We start from the raw sequence: 20,963 nt of genomic DNA on the forward strand, positions 1-20,963 counted from the left end.
CAGCCAGCAATCTCAAATTCCTGAAGAAATCCTGGAACAACGTTAAGGGAAAAAAGCAGACACCCTTCCCTTCTAAGGACCCTAGTTCATCTAAATAAATATCCCTTCCTCTTCACATCCTTCTGTGCTTTTTTTTTTCCTTTTAATCTCTCATTAATCTACAGAATCTACTTGACACATCTGGCACTTATCCCAACAGCTATTATCCTGCAGTAAAGATATGTTGCAGACCCATAGACTGAAGAGGAGGAGGTTCCTCAGCCCATAAAGATCACGCCCTAAAGCTGCTGCAGAGGGTGAGATGTTGAGAAAGAGAGAGAAGACCTAAAGCTTACGAACACTGACGTCACGAGCTTAATGCTACTGGAGAAGGGGATGGACATGGACCGCTGAGTAATGGAATTTGCATATGATCTTCAGAAACAAAAAAAAAATTATAATTTTCAGGGTATAAAAATCAAGGTAAATAGTAATTGATAGTTCTGACTTTGAACGATAGTAAAATAAATACAAAAATAACAATATCTTGAAAATGGCGACCTGTCTGCCATCTAAGAGAGGGTCTGAGAAACTACCTAGCTGAATTCTAGACACTGGTTGATACTTATCTGATTCACTAATTTATTATTCACTTTCTCCCACTTTTCCGGTAAACGGAAGTGGTATTTAGGATTTTGAGTTTTTACCAGGGATATCCTATGGGGTCCCTTGTGTAAAACAGTGGTTTTTTACAAACTTTTAAGTTTTTCATTCCCCCCTATACCAACAGTACCCCGGCTGATATGGGGTTTATTTAAAGTATCACATAACATGGACAATTGTTCCTAGAATATATTATATACAAACGAAAATTATTAATTAAATCTAAATAATGAACCAAAAATACATGATAATTCAGAATTATGGAAACAATATCTAACATACATTTATACAATGCAAAATACACATTACAATATATTTATAACACATTACGCTAGTTTATGTTACAATACACAGGGTGAACCAGTAACTAATGTCCATAGGTTTACTATGTGTAGCACATCTAAAGTGGAGTTCAATGACGTATTGGCCAACTTCATATTTTCCACTGTTCTTGAGTGACGTCACTTTAAATTTTTTTTTTCTAAAAACATTACTTTTTTTGAAATAAAAATGTTATTACTCAGAAATTTTTAGTCCGAATTCGATTCTGAAGACACGGTTAAGAAAGACCAGATAAATTTTCTAAAAATTGATAACATTTCGAAGCACAAACAACCTCAATCTTCCTCCTGGATGCTGGAAAAATAAAAGAAATGGGAAATTTTGAAGAAAACTCATTAGGCTCTTATGTGATCATTATCAGACCTAGGTGCTGGCCACTTTTTAGTAAAAGTTTCCTTGTCTAATGTGGGCTTTCTAAGGCAGTACGTATATCATTTTCCAGGATTCCTCTTTATCTTTGTATGAGAAATTACGTTTGTTTTTGCAAGTTAAAACGTGTTCACGAGCACCACAACAGTGTTAGTTTAATTCATTGAAAACTCTTTTAGATGGACCAGTAGTCAATTTTTAAAGTAGATTGTCTTAAAATGAGAAAGTCAAAGGTTACAAATTGCACTTTAAAACATTTACTTCTGATCTCTCAGAAATATTTGAGAAAATGTTAGGAAATATTTTAAACAAGTGCTATTATTATAATCGAAGGTTGATTTGCTTAAATTGCGTTGTATTAGAATTATAAATGAGTAAATCTATGTTTATTTAAATTTTAACCAGATGAATTCGAATAAAGGACCCCCTCTAATGTGTCATTTTCTGTCAATTCCCCCCAAAATGAAGAAAATCGATTGTGGCTAGACTTGCCAATAGATTTTCTCAAAACCATTTTTAGCTTAAAGTAAAAGAAAAAACCCAAAATTAATTTATACAGTAAAAGCTCCTTATTCGCGCTTCCTTCATTCGCGTTTTCACTATTCGCGGATTAAAAAAAATGCGACCCAATTCCTATATTCGCGGATATTCGCGGAAGTACACTATGATAATAAAAGGATTCCAATAGGTATCCAACCCAATATCCTTTGTAAATGCCGTCAAATGGACTAATAAAAAAAAGTAAAATAGATCTTAGTATTACAACTTTGCCTAAAGTATGTTGTTAAATGATATCGCCGAGGACTTTGACATAAGCCGCCTTCGCCGCGATCGGTGTTTTTGAGAATGTAAACGCCCAGAATGAAAGTAATTGTTCGTGATCCAGCAATAGAAAAAATGGAAGTGGCATTGCCATTATGGATCGAAGACCGCATCCAAAAAAAGGGTGCCCCTGAGTGGTCCAATGGTCCGGGAGAAGGCAAAGTATCTTTACGCTCATTTTAAAAAACCTGTTGGTAGTTGTAGTGGCAAGTTCAAACTTTGACTGCAAACAAAAGCTTTTAAAAACTGCCAAGCAAGAGAAAATTACAAAATTCTTCAAACCATTGCCTAAGCCTTAAGATAATTAATCAAAATGTTCAAAAACTTCAATTAAATTGATTTTTTTATATATTAGTTTTTTTTTATTTTGTCAGCTAGGAACGTATCCCCTATAATCCCATATAAATTACCATTCCGTATTCACGGTTTCTGTATTCGCGGCATATTTATGGAACATATACCCCGCGAATAAAGAGCTTTTACTGTATTTAATTTTTAGAGGACTATAGTTGTATAGTAAGCCACCAGAATTCGTTATATTACAAGAGTTAAAGCCAGTGTAATCTTGTGGACATTTGTTGAACTAGTGTTTGAAGTTTTAAGAAAAATTGCAAACCAATTTTGCACCATTTATTCTCAAATTTATTTATTTTGCTAAAATAAATGGTTCATCTAATACTTTTCATTTTACCAACTCGTCACTACCGGAAGTGGCCTCAATAAAAGGATGTTCTTTCAAAAGATGGAGTTGTGCTTCCCGCAGAAGTTGAATTTAAATGTAATGTTTGGCTCCAATACTTTTATAATACTAATTAAAATTCAACTTAATTCAATTTAATACTAAATTTTGGAGCAAATCGACAGAGCGGAAGTGCCATTTTACTGAATAACATTTTGTGGTTAAGAAGAACTTTTTCTCAAATTTTAAGTTTCGATAAAACTTTAAAGCGTAAATTGCACCAGATTTGAGATACCAAATGATATTAATTGTCTACTTTGACGAGAAATTAGGACCACTTTTATCTATTTATAGAACCCTATTACCTCTTTAAAAGCCACCAGAATCACAAAATGACCCTTATTCAAACCAAGTTTATTACCTAAATTTGAGAAATTAAGGTTTTTTTTGCCCAATTCTTCGAATCACCTGGTACCTTATTGCGAACATTTAGAATCACTTTTCGTACATTCTGATCCTGTATTGAAGTAACTAGTTATGTCATTGAGAGCAATTTGGACCAGTTTCAAAAACAATGAAACTCATCTCATCCAAGGTAACAATTAGGGACACAGTTCTTGTATTTTGAACTTCAATCTCTTGTCAGGCCCATCTCATGTCACTGTCTCCAGTCGTGACGGGTAAAATCTTAGATATTGTTAGCATTGTGCACCTTACATACATTTAAAAGGAGCTTCATCAATTGAGATTGTTGGCGCCAGGAGTCGATAGGATAATTGTAGCTCATTAAACTGGCCATGTGCAGGCTCAGAAAACACATGCATCGCGCATGTGCACCTGGCAGATGGCTAGCCTTTTGTAGGTTCTGTGCCAGGAGGAGTAGGAGGAGGAAACGGCACTCTGGACGTGTTGTGTTAGTGTGAGGGGCTGGTCTGGGGCTAAGGATGTTACTTCTCGGGGAACGAAAAACCCAAGAGTCGCTCTCCAGTATCACGAGTCTGATTAAACGGACGGGTCTGCAGGGCGAGCTCTAAAGTTGGAGAGCCACAATAGATCCAAAGGGGTCGCAGTGGCGTAGGCCTTCAAGGGCCGCCCTATTAGAATCTTAATTATCGGACAATAAGCTGTATGAAGCGCCTAGAAAGGGAGAATCTAAGAGCCAGCAACTGGATTCGAACCCGGAAGCTCTGCGTGGGAATCCTTTACGCTAACAATTGAGTTAACCCATTCCCTCCTTCTTAAGTTTTGTGCTAGGCCTTAGTTCCTTTGTGTTCCTCAGAGAAGTGCCTCAAATCCTCTTTTTTTTCAGGAAAACCCCTCCTTAAAATAAAAGCTTGCCTGAAAAATGATGCAGTAAAGTTCAAGCTCCCTATCATATTTCATATTTAGGAGCAGTCCGATTCATTTAACTACTAAATGTAGTTAAACCCCCATTACATCCGTTATTCTGTCTCAAGAGACCATAAACTTCTATATCCGGTAAGAGATGTTGGTAAACTAAAGTGAGATTTAGAGGAATTAAAGCAGTTTATAGTGGTGGCCGCTAGATAGCATTGGCGGTTCTAAATCTTGGTGGAATCAATAATCTAAACCGCCCACAATTCAGTCAGCTTTAGCACCACTACGTGATGCTTCGTTTCCATTTACGTTCATTCATAAATTTTACGCTCACCTGACTACTACAAACCTGAAACTGCTTCCTTGTTCTTATCAATTATTCATAACCTTACCTTAGCTTCCCTTATCTATGCATTTATTCAAAAAAATTCTTCTTTTTTTTGGCGCAAAGAAAAGTTTAAGCAAATTTCAGGTGAATACATTCTAAGAAATTTAATTTAAGCTTGATTAGTTTGGCTCGGATTTACATGAAGCCCAGAAGGGAAGTAGTTAAACCCCCTATCCAAGCCCCAGTTTCTCCTTCCACTCCCCATGGGCTGCAGTTGTTTACCTAAAAAATACAGTTCCTAATCTGAGTAGTCTGATTTTTCGTCAAGACTTTGACCAGGATGGTCGTTGGCCACCTTTTGTGACCCTTCGGTCCTCCAACTGCGGCCTTTGGAACTATTAACCAGTTAAGCGAGTTTGATGTGTATACACGTCAAACCAAATCACTGTTACGGTGCGTTCTAGTGTACTCCTAGTGAAAAATACATAAAATTGCCATTAACCATAAAAACTCGAAATTTTAATAAAATACAATAAGAATATTATTTGGTGGGATGTTTCCTTTATCTTACCAATAGAACTGCCAAGTATTTTATACGGAGGGAGGAGCCAGCCAAATAATAAGTGGTTGGTACATGTTTGGTCTCCGCATTAGAGATTGGGGAATTACGCACACAAATAGAAGCTCTCAACTCTTGTGCAATGTCCGTTTTTACCTTTTAGATAGAGATTTAGGACCTCAGTACGAGCATGATTTCATTTTGCACAGAATTCAAAAAACTCTTTTCTTCCTTGTAAAAAAAGCTCTTGCGTCTCTAGTTAACTAGAGCAATGCATACGTGAAGCGGTGCAAGATTTTGAATGAGCACAGAGAATGCTCTGTAATCTGTAAGCCCCAGAGAGATTGCAGCAGAAAAAGTCGCTTGCACAGTGACTATTACGACTATTGTAAACTTTTGGTGGTTTTGCCCTGCGTTCGACGTTGATACATGGTCATTGTCTGATTTTAATTCCGCAAACTGTTTTTTTTTTTTTTTTTTTAACTAAATTCCACGCTTAACTGGTTAATTAGGAAGGATAGTTTACTTAGGCTGGAAACATAGTGGAGCGGCGAGCAAAGCGGCGATGATAGCGAAGAGCAAAGCGGCGAAATCAAACACAAGTTAACATATGGGACCGCGCATAGTGGGGAGCAAAGCGAAGATGGAGCAACGCTATCTATAGAGAGTGTTTGTTTTCGCCGCTTTGCTCTTCGCTCCACTATGTTTCCAGTCTTAGGGCCCACGAGCGACAATTGCACCCACTTGCGAAAAAGGGCGTTGAAACTGTATTTACATTAGATGACTGTAAAAGATGAAATGGGGAGAACAGCGTGAATTCCCTCGTCAAACTTGGGACAAGGCTAGACGTAGAAGGGAGTGGGATAAGGGCAACTAAGAGAAGAAGAAGAGGAATAAACATGCGCCCTCTGGGCTGCCGAGGAAATTCGTAAAATACTAGGAACAGACAATAATCCGATATTCTCCAATTATCCGTCAATTACGCTCAATCAATCAAGCAATGACATCATACTCAACAATCAATAGTTCATGATTAGACTCAGTTTATTTTGGTTTAGATAATTTAGTAACATTTATCACAATTGACGTAAAGGTAAACCTATCTTATAACCCGATTTATCCTCACATATCAACTCACCTATCTAATCATGTACTTCTCAATTCATCGCAAAGACTTGAAACTTTTGAAATGTGTAGATAGTAAGGTATTCGTTGAACGCCTTGGGGCCTAAATCAGGATTTACTGTAGAGGACAGGGTCCCCTTCGCCCCAAGGAAGAATCGTGAGTTAGTTTTTAAAAAAAAACCCAGAGCAAAACTTATTTCTGTTTGATAAACCCTTTTGACTCCAGTGAGGGTGAAACGGAAAGCTCCGCACCCTTGGCCAAACTTACGTATGTACTCGACTAGCTTAGAGCTTTATTATATTCTACGGCCATTACCAAATTTAAACTGCTGCTAAAATGGTACTCCTATCCGTGGGGGGGGGGCTCTTCCATAAAGTCGGACCATTTTTTTTAAGTGGGAGTGAGGGATAAGTTCTTCTGGAGAAGCAGCAGCTGGCGGGGCAAAGGGCGCGTATATCTGGGTGTCCTATTTGGAGATGTTCCAGCAAGCAATTCACTTAGTTACTTCTGTCTGCCCTTTTATTTCCCCCACTTCGTCCCTTGCGCTCACACAAGACCAAAAACTACGTTATTTTTTTTTCTTTCTTCTAATTTAATAATATTCATATCTAAATTTCCATTCCTAGGGATGAAAACACCTCTCTCTATTTTTTTTATTTTTTTAAAACGACCTTTTCAGATCCATAATTTGCAACTGAAAATGTTTCCAAGACATTGAATGAGAGTACTTATTTAGAGGAAGAGGAAATGGTGGTAGGCTATCGTCTAAAGTATCATTTTAGTGTGATTTACAGACCCACCACCTTCATTACTAAAATTACTGGTGTAAAAAAAAATGTAATTTAATTTTTTAACCAGAACATATTATGGTAACAAAAAAAGTCATGTGAGTGTCCATACGAGATTCTTTTCAGGAGAAAGTAAAGAGCAGCTATCGAATATTGGCAAAAACTATGCGAAAACGAGCTTAACTTATGAAAAATTACTTGAAAATTGAGGATTTTTTTTTTTCGAATAATTTTTTAGCATTATTTCTCAATATCTACATAAGATTAATATTATTTCTAAAATAACCCAAAAAAATTAATAAAATATGAGAAAATAATAAAAGATTTAGAAAAATAAGTGAAAGGTACTGAAACACCATTGTTAAATACGCTTTGACCAGCCCATAACTGGTTATCATTGGATGGGGCGTGACTACACTAGAGGTGGGCAGGACCCGCCCACCGCCTGCAGCCCTACTACGCTGTGATTGGCCACTACTTTAAGCTCAATAATTTCAATGAAATAATTAATTTAAAAATTTTTTTCCAACATTTCTCCCATAGGTATTTGATAGACTTTCGATTTAAGCAAGAAAAAAAAAATCACATTAAAAATACGATAAATAGTATTTCTTTTGGAATAACACTTCATGTTTTATACAGTTATGGTTAACAGAAACACAAAACTTCAGAATTTGTATTATTTAATCGTGAAATAGATAATAGAGAAATAGCCCTTGTTAGCCGCCATTAAATAGGCTGTAAGCTTGCTTTGCAGTCCATCCGGTGGAGAACTCTAGCGGCGATTTCTGTAAACATAAATGCTGTTTCTATATTCACATTTAACCATGTTGACGACTCACTATACTCATATAGAACTATCTTACACTCACATTTAACCATGTTGACGACTCACTATACTCATATAGAACTATCTTATACTCATATTTAACCATGTCGACGACTCACTAGACTTATATAGGTCCAACTTACACTCACATTCAACTATGTTGGCGACTCTCTAGACTTATATAGGTCCACTTTACACTCACATTCAACTATGTAGGTGACTTACTAGACTTATGTAGGACTATCTTACACTCACACCTAACCATGTTGATGACTCTCCAGACTTATATAGAATTATCTTACACTCATATTTAACCATGTTGGTGACTCTCCAGACTTATATAGAACTATCTTACACTCATATTTAACCATGTTGGCGACTCTCTAGACTTATATAGGTCTATCTTACACTCATATTTAACCAAGTAGGTAAGTCACTAGACTTATATAGAACTACCATACACTCATATTTAACCATTTGACGAATCACTAGACTTACATGGAACTATCTTACACTCATATTTAACTAAGTAGGTGACTCACTAGACTTATGTAGAACTATCTTACACTCACATTTAACTATGTAGGTGACTCACTAGACTTATATAGGTCCACCTTACACTCCACATTCATCTATGTTGGCGACTCACTCTCTAGACTTATAGAGGACTATGTTACACTCACATTTAACCATGTTGGCGACTCACTAGACTTATACAGGACAATCTTTCACTTATATTTAACCATGTTGACGAAAAAACCAAACTGTAAAGTAAAAATTTAGAAATCAATTACTGGCGCAGGTCTATAAATTTAACTAAAATAGATTGATTCAGGAATGGGAATGGGAATGGGACAGGAAGTGAAGGCATGAAAAAGATTATTGGCAAGAGGCTAACGAAACAATAACAGTAATAACCAATAATAATAATAACCTTAAGTGGATCCAACGCTTAAGGACGATCTAAACATTTATTTATTTTCAAGGAAATGGAAAAAACTACGAATTCAAAAAAAAAGGTATTATTTATTTGATTTTCCTTTTTCCACGTTTATTAACAATTCCAGCAAAGATGGGCGTCAAGAATGGAAAGAAAAAATTCAGGAAATAAATTTTATTCATTTCTGACGTCAGAGAGGAAATATTTTCAGCCTTGCCAACTGAATTCAATTTACCCCCCGCCCGCCCGCCCACCCATCCCAAGATTGATTTTCTATATAAGGTTCAACTGTTTGTTTAGATTATCATTTTCATGGGACTTTTATTTCTGTCAGTTTAGCTGACACGGTGAAAAACCAACAGAAAATATTTTAGATTGAATATATATGTTAGGGTGTGCGCGTAATATTTGACAGAAAACTCTCTTAATACGATTTCTTAGCTTTCCCTCCACCCCAAAAATAATCGAGCAATTCAACATAATAAAGAAAGCACGGTTTCCCAGCTTCCTCTTTTAAAATCAATTTTCATTAAAAAGAATTACGAATGACGGTCATTTATGAGTTGATTTTTTTAAAAAAAATAAATAAATAAATAAAAAATTATTTAAGAGACGCACACTTCCGGAATAAAGATGTCAAACATTTTTTTTTCCCGACAATCGAGAACAAACTTCCAACTTTGGTATCATACTTAATGACATCATTGGCTTTTCTTTGCCAAAGCACAATTTTTCCCAATTTCTAAAGGAAATTATTGTATTGTTTGATGGTTGTGATAATATTCTAATTATTTATTTATTTATTTTTAGAATTTATTTAAATTTAAAATAAAAGTCGTAGTTCCTAGATGTTTTTAGGCGTAAATCTTAAAATTCGCAAAATTTCTATTCATTACGTGGCATTTCCGGTCAGTCCATGTGACTAAATTATTATTATTTCATAATAAATTGAAAAGGAAGCAAATAAGAGTTCAGGATACAAAAATTGTACTTTATACAGATTCACGCAGGTCTATCACTAATAAAGCAATTTTAAATATAAAGAAAATGAACAAAATCTCAAAATTACCTGCCGTATATCTTTTTCACAAATTGAGATAGAAAGCTGTAGTTTTGCACAAATGTTAAGGTAAAAGAGTACTATAATTCTACAGATTCTCGCAGGTCTATCACTAATAAGACCGGAGATACAGCAATTTTAAATATAAAGAAAATGAACAAAATCTAAAAATTTCCTGCCCTATATCTTTTTCAAAAATTGAGATAGAAAGCTGTAGTTTTGCACAAATGTTAAGGTAAAAGAGTACTATAATTCTACAGATTCTCGCAGGTCTATCATTAATAAGACCGGAGATACAGCAATTTTAAATATAAAAAAAATGAACAAAATCTCAAAATTTCCTGCCGTATATCTTTTTCAAAAATTGAGATAGAAAGCTGGGGATTTGCACAAATATTAAGGTAAAAGAGTACTATAATTCTACAGATTCTCGCAGGTCTATCACTAATAAGACCGGAGATACAGCAATTTTAAATATAAAGAAAATGAACAAAATCTCAAAATTTCCTGCCGTATATCTTTTTCACAAATTGAGATAGAAAGCTGTAGTTTTGCACAAATGTTAAGATAAAAGAGTACTATAATTCTACAGATTATCGCAGGTCTATCATTAATAAGACCAAAGATACAACAATTTTAAATATAAAGAAAATGAACAAAATCTCAAAAATTCCTGCCCTATATCTTTTTCAAAAATTGAGATAGAAAGCTGTAGTTTTGCAAAGTGTTAGGGTAAAAAAGTACTTTAATTCTACAGATTCTCGCAGGTCTATCATTAATAAGACCGGAGATACAGCAATTTTAAATATAAAGAAAATGAACAAAATCTCAAAAATTCCTGCCCTATATCTTTTTCAAAAATTGAGATAGAAAGCTGTAGTTTTGCACAAGTGTTAGGGTAAAAGAGTACTATAATTCTACAGATTCTCGCAGGTCTATCACTAATAAGACCAAAGATACAACAATTTTAAATATAAAGAAAATGAACAAAATCTCAAAAATTCCTGCCCTATATCTTTTTCAAAAATTGAGATAGAAAGCTGTAGTTTTGCAAAGTGTTAGGGTAAAAAAGTACTTTAATTCTACAGATTCTCGCAGGTCTATAATTAATAAGACCGGAGATACAGCAATTTTAAATATAAAGAAAATGAACAAAATCTCAAAAATTCCTGCCCTATATCTTTTTCAAAAATTGAGATAGAAAGCTGTAGTTTTGCACAAATGTTAAGCTAAAAGAGTACTATAATTCTACAGATTATCGCAGGTCTATCACTACTAAAGCAATTTTAAATATAAAGAAAATGAACAAAATCTCAAAATTTCCTGCCGTATATCTTTTTCACAAATTGAGATAGAAAGCTATAGTTTTGCACAAATGTTAAGGAAAAGAGTACTATAATACTACAGATTATCGCAGGTCTATCACTAATAAGACCGGAGATACAGCAATTTTAAATATAAAGAAAATGAACAAAATCTCAAAATTTCCTGCCCTACATCATTTTCAAAAATTAAGATAGAAAGCTGTAGTTTTGCACAAATGTTAAGCTAAAAGAGTACTATAATTCTACAGATTATCGCAGGTCTATCACTAATAAGACCGGAGATACAGCAATTTTAAATATAAAGAAAATGAACAAAATCTCAAAATTTCCTACCCTACATCTTTTTCAAAAATTGTGATAGAAAGCTGTAGTTTTGCACAAATGTTAAGCTAAAAGAGTACTATAATTCTACAGATTATCGCAGGTCTATCACTAATAATACCGGAGATACAGAAATTTTAAATATAAAGAAAATGAACAAAATCTCAAGAATTCCTGCCCTATATCTTTTTCAAAAATTGAGATAGAAACCTGTAGTTTTGCACAAATGTTAAGCTAAAAGAGTACTATAATTCTACATATTATCGCAGGTCTATCACTAATAAGACCGGAGATACAGCAATTTTAAATATAAAGAAAATGAACAAAATCTCAAAATTTCCTGCCCTACATCTTTTTCAAAAATTGAGATAGAAAGCTGTAGTTTTGCACAAATGTTAAGGTAAAGGAGTACTTTAATTCTACAGATTATCGCAGGTTTATCATTAATAAGACCGGAGATACAGCAATTTTAAATATAAAGAAAATGAACAAAATCTCAAAATTTTCTGCCCTATATCTTTTTCAAAAATTCAGATAGAAAGCTGTAGTTTTGCACAAACGTTAAGGTCATAGAGTACTATAATTCTACAGATTCTCGCAGGTCTATCACTAATAAGACCGGAGATACAGCAATTCTAAATATAAAGAAAATGAACAAAATCTCAAAATTTCCTGCCCTATATCTTTTTCAAAAATTGAGATAGAAAGCTGTAGTTTAGCACAAACGTTAAGCTAAATGAGTACTATAATTCTACAGATTATCGCAGGTCTATCAATAATAATACCGGAGAAACAGCAATTTTAAAAATAAAGAAAATGAACAAAATCTCAATATTTCCTGCCCTATCTCTTTTTCAAAAATTGAGATAGAAAGCTCTATTATTGGGCAAATGTTAAGGTAAAAGAGTACTTTGATTGTACAGATTATCGCAGGTTTATCATTAATAAGACCGGTGATACAGCAATTTTAAATATAAAGAAAATGAACAAAATCTCAAAATTTCCTGCCCTATATCTTTTTCAAAAATTGAGATAGAAAGATGTAGCTTTGCACAAATGTTAAGCTAAAAGAGTACTATAGATCTACAGATTATCGGAGGTCTATCATTAATAAGACCCGAGAAACAGCAATTTTAAATATAAAGAAAATGAACAAAATCTTAAAAATTCCTGCCCTATATCGTTTTCAAAAATTGAGATAGAAAGCTGTAGTTTTGCACAAATGTTAAGGTAATAGAGTACTATAATTCAACAGATTCTCGCAGGTCTATCACTAATAAGACCGGAGATACAGCAATTCTAAATATAAAGAAAATGAACAAAATCTCAGAAATTCCTGCCCTATATCTTTTTCAAAAATTAAGATAGAAAGCTGTAGTTTTGCACAAATGGTTAGCTAAAAGAGTACTATAATTCTACAGATTATCGCAGGTCTATCACTAATAAGACCGGAGATACAGCAATTTTAAATATAAAGAAAATGAACAAAATCTCAAAATTTCCTACCCTACATCTTTTTCAAAAATTGTGATAGAAAGCTGTAGTTTTGCACAAATGTTAAGCTAAAAGAGTACTATAATTCTACAGATTATCGCAGGTCTATCAATAATGAGACCAGAGATACAGAAATTTTAAATATAATGAAAATGAACAAAATCTAAAAATTTCCTGCCCTATATCTTTTTCAAAAATTGAGATAGAAAGCTGTAGTTTTGCACAAACGTTAAGGTAATAGAGTACTATAATTCTACAGATTATCGCAGGTCTATCACTAATAAGACCGGAGATACAGCAATTTTAAATATAAAGAAAATGAACAAAATCTCAAAGTTACCTGCCCTATATCATTTTCAAAAATTGAGATAGAAAGCTGTAGTTTTGCACAAATGTTAAGGTAAAAGAATACTTTAATTGTACTGATTCTCGCAGGTCTATCGCTAATATGACCGGAGATAAAGCAATTCTAAATATAAAGAAAATGAACAAAATCTCAAAATTTCCTGCCCTATATCTTTTTCAAAAATTGAGATAGAAAGCTGTAGATTGGACAAATGTTAAGGTAAAAGAGTACTTTAATTGTACAGATTATCGCAGGTCTATCATTAATATGACCGGAGATACAGCAATTCTAAATATAAAGAAAATGAAGAAAATCTCAACATTTCCTACCCTATATCTTTTTCAAAAATTGAGATAGAAAGCTGTAGTATTGGACAAATGTTAAGGTAAAAGAGTACATTAATTGTACAGATTATCGCAGGTCTATCATTAATAAGACCGGAGATACAGCAATTTTAAATATAAAGAAAATGAAGAAAATCTCAAAATTAACTGCCCTATATCTTTTCCAAAAATTGAGATAGAAAGCTGTAGTTTTGCACAAATGTTAAGGTAAAAGAATACTATAATTCTACAGATTCTCGCAGGTCTATCACTAATAAGACCGGAGATACAGATATCTCAATATTAGAGGAAGTGGTCGTGTAAAGAAAAACGGAAATGCACAGCGCTGTGCATAAGTTCTGGAGATGGTTGTACGTACGCTATACACGTAAGTGTTGCAGATATAGATGCGTGTGCTTCTACTTCGGGGATCACTTAAAGATGTTGATGTCTAGGTCTCAGCCACCTGAGTTCTCCCCGCTACTCTCCTCGTCGTAGCTTTACTAACACTTGAACCCTGAGCCCGTTTATACAAACCAACGCGCGTACACACACACCAACACATTGATACTGACTGCAGCCTTCAGCACTTAACTCCTTCCGCCAACATTTTACAGCAGTACTCCGGGATCTCTACAGCCAACCCACTGACGAAGCTATAAAATCCAGCAACCGGAGGAAGCTTCTACTCATATTCTTGGTAAACATATTGAAGTGGGTGATTCTCTTTTTGAAAGATTCATTCTGTTCTTAGAACAAGATTAACTGTAACGATCATGTTTTACATTATTTTATCCAGGCAGACCTTCGGTTTGCCAGCGAATAAAATTCCTACCTATAACCTAGCTGGGAACTCCGAATAGATAATTGGCATTCCCAGATGCTTCTTGCCGCAAGAAAAAAAAACCTCCCAAGACGGAGCATCTGTTCCTGAAATGTCCTTAACCTCTACCCCTTCCTAAGAAGCTTTGCTACTAATTCTACGCATGATTTCTGCCAAGAAACTGATTGGTTCTTCCATAAAAATAAATGTGCAAGAATAACTGGTTCATTCATTTAACAAGCAGTATGTAATAATGGTACCAATTTGATTAAATGTATTAAATGATTATATGAATGTATGTTTGATTAAATGAAAGAATAACAGGCTCATTCATTTAACAAGCAGTATGTAATAATGGTACCAATTTGATTAAATGTATTAAATGATTATATGAATGTATGTTTGATTAAATGAAAGAATAACAGGCTCATTCATTTAACAAGCAGTATGTAATAATGGTACCAGTTTGATTAAATGTATTAAATGATAATATGTACTATGTATGTTTGATTAAATGAAAGAATAACAGGCTCATTCATTTAACAAGCAGTATGTAATAATGGTACCAATTTGATTAAATGTATTAAATGATTATATGAATGTATGTTTGATTAAATGAAAGAATAACAGGCTCATTCATTTAACAAGCAGTATGTAATAATGGTACCAGTTTGATTAAATGTATTAAATGATAATATGTACTATGTATGTTTGATTAAATGAAAGAATAACAGGCTCATTCATTTAACAAGCAGTATGTAATAATGGTACGAGTACAAGTTTGATTAAATGTCGAAAATATTTGATTCAAAATTCCTTGGTAATCGACGAATGCTTTATATTCTGGCGGAGCTAAACGTGCAACAACAAAAATTAGGTGTCACAGACGGGAGAGCGGTAGTTCATACATTAAAAGTCTATTTTCTGTGGAAATTCTTTACGAAAAATTTGTCTGGTTGGTGGTAGTCTCGTTCACAGAAATTGGAAACATCCTAAACCTGGTGTTGAGGGGGTAGGAAAGAAAAATATTTTAATTAAAAATAAATTACAAATAAATCTATGACGAAAGAATGAAGGGGAAAAGAAAAGAGTGAGAAAACTAGTATGGAAAACTTGTTTTTTAAGTGGGGGGGGCAGACGGAAAACTCAACAACCTTTCCAAGAGGGTCAGATAAGCGATAGGGACAATCAAAGAACGTTGGAATTTATCCAAAAATAAATAAATGAATAAATGAAAAACTTTTTTGCATTCTTTGTGCTACCTTCTCGAAAAAAGGACTGGTTTTTCATACTCATACGACTTTCTCTTCCTAAAATTCTTCATGTTCTAACTTGCATATTTTTTTTCAAACTACGATTTTGAAATTTTCAATTTTAATTTAATTCTTACTTTTAAAAAAAAAATCCAAATAGTAAATTTAAAGCACATAATATCGAAATAATAATGCAAAACAGGCGGCACGGTAGCCGAGCGGTTATAGGCTAGACCCGCAAAGCTAAGATGTATTGTTGGTTTAGTCGGTTCGATTCCCAGTCTAAGTTTTGGATATTATTTAATGGTTATTATGAGAAATTTATAGTAAAGCGTGTCAGTTGGTTATAGGCTAGACCCGCAAAGCTAAGATGTATTGTTGGTTTAGTGGATTCGATTCCCTATCTCTAAGTCTTGGATTTTATTTAATAGTTAATATGAGAAATTTACAGTAAAGTATGTTTGCTAGTCGCCTCCGTCCACGACACCTAATTGGTAGATGGATGTTAAGCCACGCCTGCAGAAAATAGGCGATTACTTTACTTTTAAAAATGCAAAACAAATCACTACTCACGAGTATCCATTTTCCGCAGAAACACGCGTTTTCCCTAAGAAAATTAATGGATCAACAAGTATGTAATAAAGCGTTTATGTACTAGTTATCCTAACCTCCACTTCCTCCGGAAGTTCCCTTAATCGAATTCCCCAGGGAAAATTTTCCCAAATAATAGATGGCGGTTAACATGAGTACAATTAATGCGTAGTTTCAAAGAAAAATTTAAATTTTTAATAGTTTTGGATTTCGGATGTTTAATACAAATAATTTTTCACTTTTCCTCAATCATGGACCTCAATTTTGTAAAGTTAGCATGATTGCACTTGCCTAAAACTTAGTAAGAGCAAGCTATTGTATTGTGCTATTTATAGATTTCATGGAAAACGATCTATTATTAGGGAAGAACAATTTGCTTTGTTCAACGGAACAGAGAGAGAGAGAAGGTAAAGTTTTTGTAGTTCAATAAATAAGTTACCAACTAATAAATAACTAATGCTATGATGAAAGTAAGTTATTATTCTTGCATGCAATTCACCCACAATATTTGTGAACAGATCCGTTCCACAAACTAAAGCCAGTTATTGTTCTGCGTTTGGATGAAGCCAATAAATGGAGGATTTATTGGCAAGGATAATAAGGGAAATTTAGAATGGATTCTTAACAGGCTTTGATTGCCTCTTTGCAGACGTGCCCTTTTTCGGTGGCTTTTTGATCTAAAAAAAAGAAAGAAAAGTGGTCGAATGAAGAATCGATTTAGCACTACCATCAATGCTACAGATTATTTCAAATTCTTTTCACAAATTGGGAGAAAATTTTGGATTGAGGTGGTGAAAAATAACCAGGAAGGAAGGTACCTTATTTTGCTGAAAGAGAGAGAGGTTGCAGTAGTTTCCGATGTCGGGTGCGGCCATAAGTGGATGGATACCAGGAAAACAGGGGAGTGATCCAGCGCAAGAATAAGTGATCAATAAAAAGTGATATGAATTACAGATCCTGATCCTGAAGAGCAAAAGAGAACCGTTCTATACCGCCCTACTTGCCCCAATATGGACGTACGGAATACAACTCTACGGAAGTCCTAAAAAAAAAAAAAATCGAACATCAACCGACTTCAAACCTTAGTCTAAAATTCTAAGAACAGTGGTTAACGCTTCCTTCTACGTCTCCAATCATACTATACACTCTGATCTAAATATTCCTCTCGTCTCTGGAAATAGCCCCAATCTCGATACAGAAAACTCCACTCAAATCTAAACAGTCCCTTTGATCCACAATATGTCTACTACTAGCACTTCCTTCAATTCCACATCGCATACTAAAGCGGCGATGATCATGCGACTACCTCAACATATATCGCCGATCTCCTCCTAGGATGGTGGCTGTGTAAGCTTGCCAACCTGAGAGAACTAACGGCTTCCATCATTGGATGGTCGTCGTTCATTCCACTCTGGGTGCACATGTGTGTATTTACGAGGGTCGTTTGAAAAGTCCGTGCAAAGTCAGAGAGATAGCACCACTGGCGCGTATCGAGGTTATGTTTAGTTAGTAGCATCTCTTGGAAGAACACACACCAAGTTTCAGCCAGATCGGTCTATGTCTTTGTGTTTGGCATTCGTTTGAATCGAGGAAGTCGAGTGATTTTCAAAAAATGGACGAAAAAGAATTTCGTGTGATGATTAAACACTACTTTATGAAAGGCAAAACGCCTCAGGAGACTAAAGAGAAGCTTAATAAACATTATGGTGACTCTGCACCTTCGATTAGAACAGTTTATAAGTGGTTTCAAAATTTTCGGAGTGGCCATATGGGCACAAGTGACACTGAACGTTCTGGACGCCCTGTTGAGGTTACTACTCCAGAAATCATTGATAAAATCCATGATATGGTGATGGATGACAGAAGAGTGAAGGTGCGTGAGATTGCTAGTGCTGTGGGCATCTCGAATGAACGGGTACATAATATTCTGCATCAACATTTGGACATGACAAAGCTATCCGCAAGATGGGTGCCGCGATTGCTCACGCTTGACAAAAAACGAAATCATGTGAAGTGTTGCAAGGACGGTTTGCAGCTGTTCCAGAAGAATCCGCAGGACTTTAAGCGTCGTTTCGTCACTGTGGATGAAACATGGATACATCACTACACTCCTGAGACCAAAGAACAATCTAAACAATGGGTTACCAAGGGGGAATCTGCGCCAAAAAAGGCGAAGACCGTTCCTTCGGCCGGAAAGATTATGGCGACTGTCTTTTGGGATCCGCAAGGAATAATCCTCATCGACTATCTGGAAAAGGGTAAAACTATTACAGGTGCATATTATTCATCGTTATTGGACCGTTTGAAAACCGAGCTGCAAGAAAAACGCCCACGATTGGCCCACAAAAAAAGTCCTTTTCCATCACGACAACGCACCAGCTCACACCTCAGCAGTTGTGGTCGCAAAATTAATGGAAACAGGGTTCCAACTCGTTTCACATCCCCCCTATTCTCCAGACTTGGCTCCCTCGGACTACTATTTGTTCCCCAATATGAAGAAATGGCTGGCGGGAAAAAGATTTTATTCAAACGAGGAGGTGATTGCAGAAACGAATGGTTATTTTTCAGACTTGGACAAATCCTATTATTCGGAAGGGATCAACAAACTAGAGCAGCGTTGGACGAAGTGTATAAGCCTAAAAGGAGACTATGTTGAAAAATAAAAAAGGTTTACCCCAAAAAATTAAGTAGTTTTTATTTTTGCACGGACTTTTCAAACGACCCTCGTATATGCATATACGTATATCCGTATACATGGACATTACAATTACATTGGCTTATTGCAATTAATTACAGTTGTAAAATAAATAAATAAATAATAAAGAATTACAAATAAAATTATTAAATCTATAAAAAAAAAACTCTGACCTACCTAATAATGCTTGGAAGAGCCTAGATTTGAATATCCTGATAACCCTTTCTATGGCGAGTCGGAGCTGCTTATCCTGTGGCTTGGTCAGCTTAGAGTGATAGTCTTCCAGAAGCTCCAAAGCTCGATGAGCTTCTGCAAAAAAAAGAAATCAAAAAACTTTAGTTCATAAATACGGGTGTAAGGGATAAATGAAACAATAAGGCAATTGGAAACATGACGATGGTTCCTCATGGAGAATGGAGGGTTTCCCTCATTTTTTATTACTTCCTCTTAGGCAAGAGAAGGTATTTTAGATTATCCGGTTTTGAGTTTACACCCGGAAGTAACTGCTTTGAGGTGTGTGAATAAAATAATCACTTCCGACGAAGTGATGTGCGGCAAGCCGAAGAGGGAAAAAAAGAGAATATAGGAGCCAAGAGTTGATACGATGATGTTGAGTATTGTAGTGAGCCATGCCAAATTCTTGATTCGCGATGAGTAGCGTTGAAAGAATCATCATTGGATGAGGTTAAAGCTCTTCACAGTTGGCGAGATACTCAATCGAGAGAGAGGCTTTTTAAACACTTACGAACAAACGTGTTCCATAATGTTTCCGTAATAGCGTCTGGTTTCTTCCTGACAGATATAGATATACAGAGCGCATGCGCCACATGCCGACCACAGCACTGCAGCGGCCAAATTTCAAAACGGTACTTTTTAAAAAAAAAACACGCTTCGTAAATACGCTTGAAAACCGCTGGGGTTTTTTACCCCCAATTATTGCGTCATGTAAATAAATAACTTTGATAGCATGGATTGAAACTCCAATTAAGTCCTTACGAGTCCTCGTATGTACTTTGAATGTATGTATCTTATCTATAAATTTCGAACTTTCTTCTTGTACACCCGTCGAAATCTTACCATAGAGATTATTTAAATTTTCTAAACATTGTGCGTGGTATTTAGCCCATAAAGTTAGTATTACAAAGAGGTTATTTAAGGTTTATGCCAAACTTTCCAATTACTCCCAACCAAACAAGTACACATGAGAGGTTACAAGTGGAGAGTCTGTTACTATCGAACATAAGTTCTCCTCCCCGGAGGGGGCCCAAGAGTTAGGGGCCGCCTGGCGGGAATTTAGTGAGGGTATTTTCAACATCTGAACTAGCAAACGTGGTAGGAATCATGAAACAAACTACCACAATGAAAACTTATAACTTCCTCTTCCTCCCCCTCACACCCCTCGCTTCTCATGCGTGTACACTTATGGATGAACGGCCGGAAGTCGGTAGGGAAAAGCCGCCGCACCCTTAGAGTAACTTTCTCTTTTAGGAAAACAACGACAAACTTATGCCACATCCCTATTCAAGATAATACATGATAAACTTTACTTATCACTGGGGGCAGGCATCCTCGGCAAAAGAGAGACGCCCGCCTCTAAAAAAAAAAAAGTTTTTTTAGAGGAACATTATACCAGGAGAGAGAGGCATTGGGATTCATGGTGAGAAATTAATGTTAAAGAATTAATCAAGGAAACTTGAAGAGAATGGGAAGGCTGAACGTAGCAGGAGAGCGTTGTTATTTTATCTGTGATGGCTGTGGTCGTGGTGAATCCCTCAATGTTTATTCAGTAAATCTCTTACTTACACACACACCGCAACATCTGACTTGAACACACTCACACAACTGCCACTGAGCACAGTTTACGTAATTTTCGAATCCAGCAGCTAGCCCTTAGATTTTCTCTTCCTAGGAGCTTCTTACAGCTCACTGTCCGGTGATGGACAGTGTTGTCTGTAACGAGAGAACACTGT

General features: G+C 35.3%; 1 protein-coding gene across 1 annotated transcript in view; it reads right to left on the reverse strand.

Annotated features, from left to right (window-relative positions):
- Positions 1-7,642: 7,642 nt before the first annotated feature.
- LOC141458589 (disks large 1 tumor suppressor protein-like) overlaps positions 7,643-20,963 on the reverse strand; it is a 137,928-nt gene continuing 124,607 nt past the window's right edge. Inside the window, exons 2-3 of the mRNA XM_074136824.1 lie at positions 19,171-19,302; positions 7,643-7,781 (exon numbers count right to left, since the gene is read on the reverse strand). Of these exons, the coding sequence (XP_073992925.1) occupies positions 7,723-7,781; positions 19,171-19,302 (191 nt within the window). The 3' untranslated portion in view covers positions 7,643-7,722. The remainder of the gene's footprint in view (positions 7,782-19,170; positions 19,303-20,963) is intronic.

Source organism: Rhodnius prolixus, unplaced genomic scaffold, assembly GCF_049639745.1.
Source record: "Rhodnius prolixus isolate KJV_2025 unplaced genomic scaffold, Rpr scaffold_5, whole genome shotgun sequence".
Classification (NCBI taxonomy): Eukaryota; Metazoa; Arthropoda; class Insecta; order Hemiptera; family Reduviidae; genus Rhodnius; species Rhodnius prolixus.